Raw genomic sequence first — 4,570 nt, 5'->3', positions numbered from 1 at the left:
TTACAAGACTAGGCAAACGGCAGCAGATTGTCGTAGTAGGTTGATGCAGCGAAAATTGGCAGTTTCAAGCTCAAGTTAGATGGTAGCAGAATGTAATGTGCTTGGGATACGGTGTACCGTGCATATGTATTCCGATTGCCAAATTGTCAGTTACAATTAACGGCTGCACACATATTCCCGACTGACCTGTTATAATTACTGCAGGACAGGCCCCGCTCCGAACGTTAGCTCATGGTAGATGGGCAATACATACCAGGAATGCATTTAGTCTGGACATTTCTATTTGGCAGTGGCACAAACTGGATGCATATAAAGGATAAATAACCAAACTTGCCAATGAGTCCAGGAGAAGTTTGTCAGCCTGATGTAGCAGGAACAATAATGACATACCGCTCAACAGACAATGGCGCAAGGCAGAGAATAGGAAAGATATCACAGACACAATCAAAAATCAACAGACGATATAGTGCAAGCAAATAGGAAAGATGTGTACCTTAATGCATTAAAAGGGCACGTCAATACAATGCCAGTTCAACTGCAGTAAAATATGAGCATTTTCCTGCACTTATTGGTAGCACACCCCTCGCATGAAGGGGTGATAACTAATGGTTCTTAAAAGGGAATCAGTTCTGCACAAGTCGCAGTAGAGAGAGCACAGCATCCATTACATTGCTAGGAGAACCTTCTGGAGGCCACCGACAGATTTCATGGAAGTAACAAGCCAGGCACGTGCATGACATCTCCAGCTCAATATAATTTTTGGAACTCAGACAAAATTGAGCTATCTACAAAGGGCCTCAATGAATTGGAGCTGGAAGAGACCCAAAGGAATACCTTTGCTGCAAGACAGCTACATATTCACTTCCCAGTCAGCAGCACACCAAATGACTTATACCATAGAAGTACCCAGATTTAGGTAGACTTTCAATGGCGGCCAGGAAACCAATTAGTAACAGCAGAGTCCACAATGCTCATGTTGATGCATGCAAGCTGACTGGGACTCAAGCCCCCGAGTCTCCATCAATGGCCTGGCTTCACCATCGACGAGCCCAGCGGCAATCAAGCACATCTCCTTACTGAGTAGCATTGACAAATAAATCATAGGGTGCCCATAGGCTGTCAAGAGGACAAGGTTGACGAGAGTCCAACCGAGTCCAGGGCTTCCCTTCACCACTCCAATGAAGAAGGCTGACAGGTCCTGGATGGAGGGGTCTGCAACTTCCCTTTACATTGTCTCCTCCTAAACCATGCTGATTCCAGCGATGCTCCACTGGTTCAACAAAGCCTGCAAAGACCAACAAATAAGGTGGAAGCGATCCGAGCTCGTAAATCCTTCTGTCTTTCTGAATTTCCATCCACTGTTCAATCCTCCTGGTGCAATTTTGCTGCCTCCACTTCATCAGATCAATAATCATTACTCCTGTGTTAAAGTAACAAGGAGTCCTCCCTTCAAAGGTGTTAGAGAGCTCAGCATCTGCCCAGAACGTAGAAGAGAAGTATTTGATGAAATTGGCATGGCAGTACTCTGGAGCCCCGACTGTATGTGAACCAAGCTTTGTGTTCCACAGCTTCAGGATATCATCAACCACAACCAGATCGGAATCCAGGTAAATAACCCTACCAACACAAGGCTCCAGGAGGTCTGCCAGGTAATTGCGGGCATAGTTCAGGGGCTGCTCTAGAGCCTGTCTCACAGATGAAGATATCCGATGCCGCACCAAATCTGTGTCAAAGTGGTAAATTTTGAATTTTAAAAAGGGGAATGTGGATCGCATGAGAGCCCGAAAATGTCCATCGTTCTCAGTAACTAAGAAATGAAAAACAATGCTTTCGGGGCAGGAAGCATGCTGCAAAATGGAGAACACAGCCGCCATGGACCCTCGCAGATAAGCTATGTCAAGCGTGATGGCAACATGCACAATGGATGGATCGCACACTACCTCATCTTCAGTGCTACTAATCTCGCATAAAAGGCAACCTTTTCCATTGCGAACAGAAGGAGCCTCTCTGAAAGCCAACACTTTAGGATTACTCCGAGGCTGGAGCGAGGAAGTAGATCTGTCTCCAGCACTAAACTGAGAGTATGAAATGAACTTTAGTGGACTGTGGTTCATTGGCGAAGAAGCCTCTGCGGGTTCCCAAGATTGCAGGAAAGGAAACAGAAGACTTAAAGCCAATGCCACGGACGCCACGCCCCAGGCTCTGATAAACCAAACCGTTGTACCTGTGCTGCCCTTGCAAGCCCGACTTATCTTCTTCGCTGATATATCATCTGCCTCGCAAATGTTGCAGAAACGGGAGCTCAATAGGACGGAGAGAAGAAAAAGTACGACCTTCTGACCAGCGAAGGCCCTCAAGCTCTTCATTGCAGTTTCTAATGCAGGGTGCTTGTGCTTCCCTTCAATGAGAGACACGAGGTGACCTGTATCACAGGGGAAAGTTCATGCCAATGCCAAGGACCAATCATGCAAAAATGTGACATCAATGAATGTCCTTCCTGTGCGTCATATGATTGGCTCCGGAAGGCATTCCACATACTTCTGCAACAATATCTTTGAGGGGAACGAAACACAGTTTACATCACAAAATGCAGGCTTCTACGAGGGGGCATTGTGAAGGTTAGTGAGGCAAAAACAAGAAATGGAGAAATCTACGTGAGCAGAGGGCATGGCGAGCGCGTAAAAGACGGCAAACGCCACACGTGAAGTATTGAATGAGGGGAAAGATTAGATAAACTAATTACAAAGGTGTCGGAAGCTTTGCATAAGGCCGACAGTTATGCAGAAGGTAGACTCGTGAAAGCGCATTAAAATGGAACTTCTAAAGGCGTTGCAATGTGAGAGACTAGCGTTTCGGGAAAAAGATTACCGTAAGACGCACGATCGAATGCAGAACGTGAGGGCCCTCGAGTCTGCGGAGAAGCTGCTGCTAAGCAATGGTGAGTGGAGAGGCATGATGGGGAGCGTGATGGCGAAGCAAAAAGGATGCTGCGGAAATGATGTGGGGCCCCAGCGCTGCAGACCCGCAATGCTGCTCGCCATCACCATTTTCAACAGAAAAGTCGCTGCAGACTGCCATTGTAGAAGTGGATATGAAGAGTACGAGGAAAGACTGCACCGAAAAGCTTGCCGGCCATGGCGGTCCAGGCGTCTGTGCAACGATCGGACCTCGGAAGTATGCGAGGAAGAAGGCAGTCGAGGAGCAGGGGGATCTTGCTTTCTTGCAGCTGGATCTCGAGAGGAGGTGCTGATCTGTGGGAAAGAGAGCGAGGGCTATGAGCGAGGGCTATAGCGATGGAGGTTGAGGGGGGAAAGGGAGAGAAGGGAGGGGGGCCTCGTAGCACGGAAAGCAGGAACGGTGGATATGTGCTAGGAGACAATGCACTCCTCCTTCCTCCTTGTCGCCCGTCAGGCCATTGTGACTGCTCGCCTGCGCGGCGAAGAAGAAGATGGCCTTCCGGACCCGTGCAGAAGGTGGGCTACCACGCGTGACTAGCCTTTCTAACGTGGCCAAAGCGTTGCCCACGTGGCTGCCTATGTGGCTCAACGGTACTGCAATTTCTGCGCATCCGCACAACGTCTCGTCCTTGCTCTCCGTCCGTTTTTCAAAAATTGTCTAGTGGCGCTGCCACGATGGCAGGTCTGCCTGTAACCTGCCGGTCACCCTGCACGTAATGTGCACCATGTCCTTACTGCCAGGTGCCCTCCAGCCTGTTCCAACTTTTGTTCAGCACAGCTGGCCGTCTCACTGATTTGCTGACTTTTTTAATCATCGAGAGACAGCCGCGAGCAATTTGCCAGCTTGCATCCTGAGCTTTGCTCCAATCAGAGCCTGACATTTGGCACTCCTCATGCTCTTTGCAACTTGCAAGATGGTCCATGGAACGTGAGTTGTGAGGGGCTCGTACCTACCACGTCAAAAGAGTCAAGCTCAAGGGTCGCACAGGAGCAAACTTGCAAAGTATTTAACGCTAGCAAGAGCCATAAGAAGCACTTAGGGTGCCCACATAGCGTCCCAGCCGAAGGAAATTCCATGCTGCCCCGCCACTCTTTTGGAATGTGGCACATCGCTTCTTGAACATTTTTCTACCGCTTTCATCGGAAAGTGAGTGCCCTCCCCTAGCCGTTTGCAACGGTAGCGAAGCGATGACTGCCTAAAGATGGTAGCTGACGCCTGCAGCATGCCTGTAGCATGCGTCGAACCTCTGCAACATGGTCTGCAACGTCATCTAATCACCGGATCCATGCTTGTTAGCTTGCATGTGCGCACACTAACGACCAATGGGGGCAGGTTAGTGTTGCTGTTGCCTCCACGACGTGTGCACGAAGTGCGTGATATCAGCCGGTGCAGATTTCGACTGTTGAGACTGGTCGGGACTCTGCATGTGCGCAGGCTAACTGAAATTTCATCTTATTAAGACTAGTAAAACGGCGCCGCATGAAGGCGGCATGGCCCCTCTTACCCTCAACCCCCTTGCTCGTCACAAATTTCATGAAGCAAATTAGGAAAAGTATTCTCTCTCTCTCTCTCTCTCTCTCTCTCTCTCTCTCTCTCTCTCTCTCTCTCTCCA

At 49.1% G+C, this 4,570-nt stretch overlaps 1 protein-coding gene across 1 annotated transcript; it reads right to left on the bottom strand.

The window, feature by feature from the left end:
• Window positions 1-477: 477 nt before the first annotated feature.
• Window positions 478-3,412, bottom strand: LOC147421534 (putative galacturonosyltransferase-like 7). Its single transcript, XM_086502665.1, has 2 exons — window positions 2,869-3,412; window positions 478-2,422 (listed from the first exon to the last, which is right to left on the bottom strand). Exon 2 carries the CDS (start codon window positions 2,364-2,366, stop codon window positions 1,074-1,076), a length of 1,293 nt encoding a protein of 430 aa, XP_086358791.1. The 5' UTR covers window positions 2,367-2,422; window positions 2,869-3,412; the 3' UTR covers window positions 478-1,073.
• Window positions 3,413-4,570: the final 1,158 nt, after the last annotated feature.

Source organism: Adiantum capillus-veneris, chromosome 27, assembly GCF_014529385.1.
Source record: "Adiantum capillus-veneris isolate H3 chromosome 27, ASM1452938v2, whole genome shotgun sequence".
Classification (NCBI taxonomy): Eukaryota; Viridiplantae; Streptophyta; class Polypodiopsida; order Polypodiales; family Pteridaceae; genus Adiantum; species Adiantum capillus-veneris.
This window is presented reverse-complemented; position numbering and strand designations above follow the sequence as displayed.

Bases quoted from the DNA above. Each gene is read 5' to 3' on its own strand.
- LOC147421534 (XM_086502665.1), bottom strand. From the start codon at position 2,366: ATGAAGAGCTTGAGGGCCTTCGCTGGTCAGAAGGTCGTACTTTTTCTT.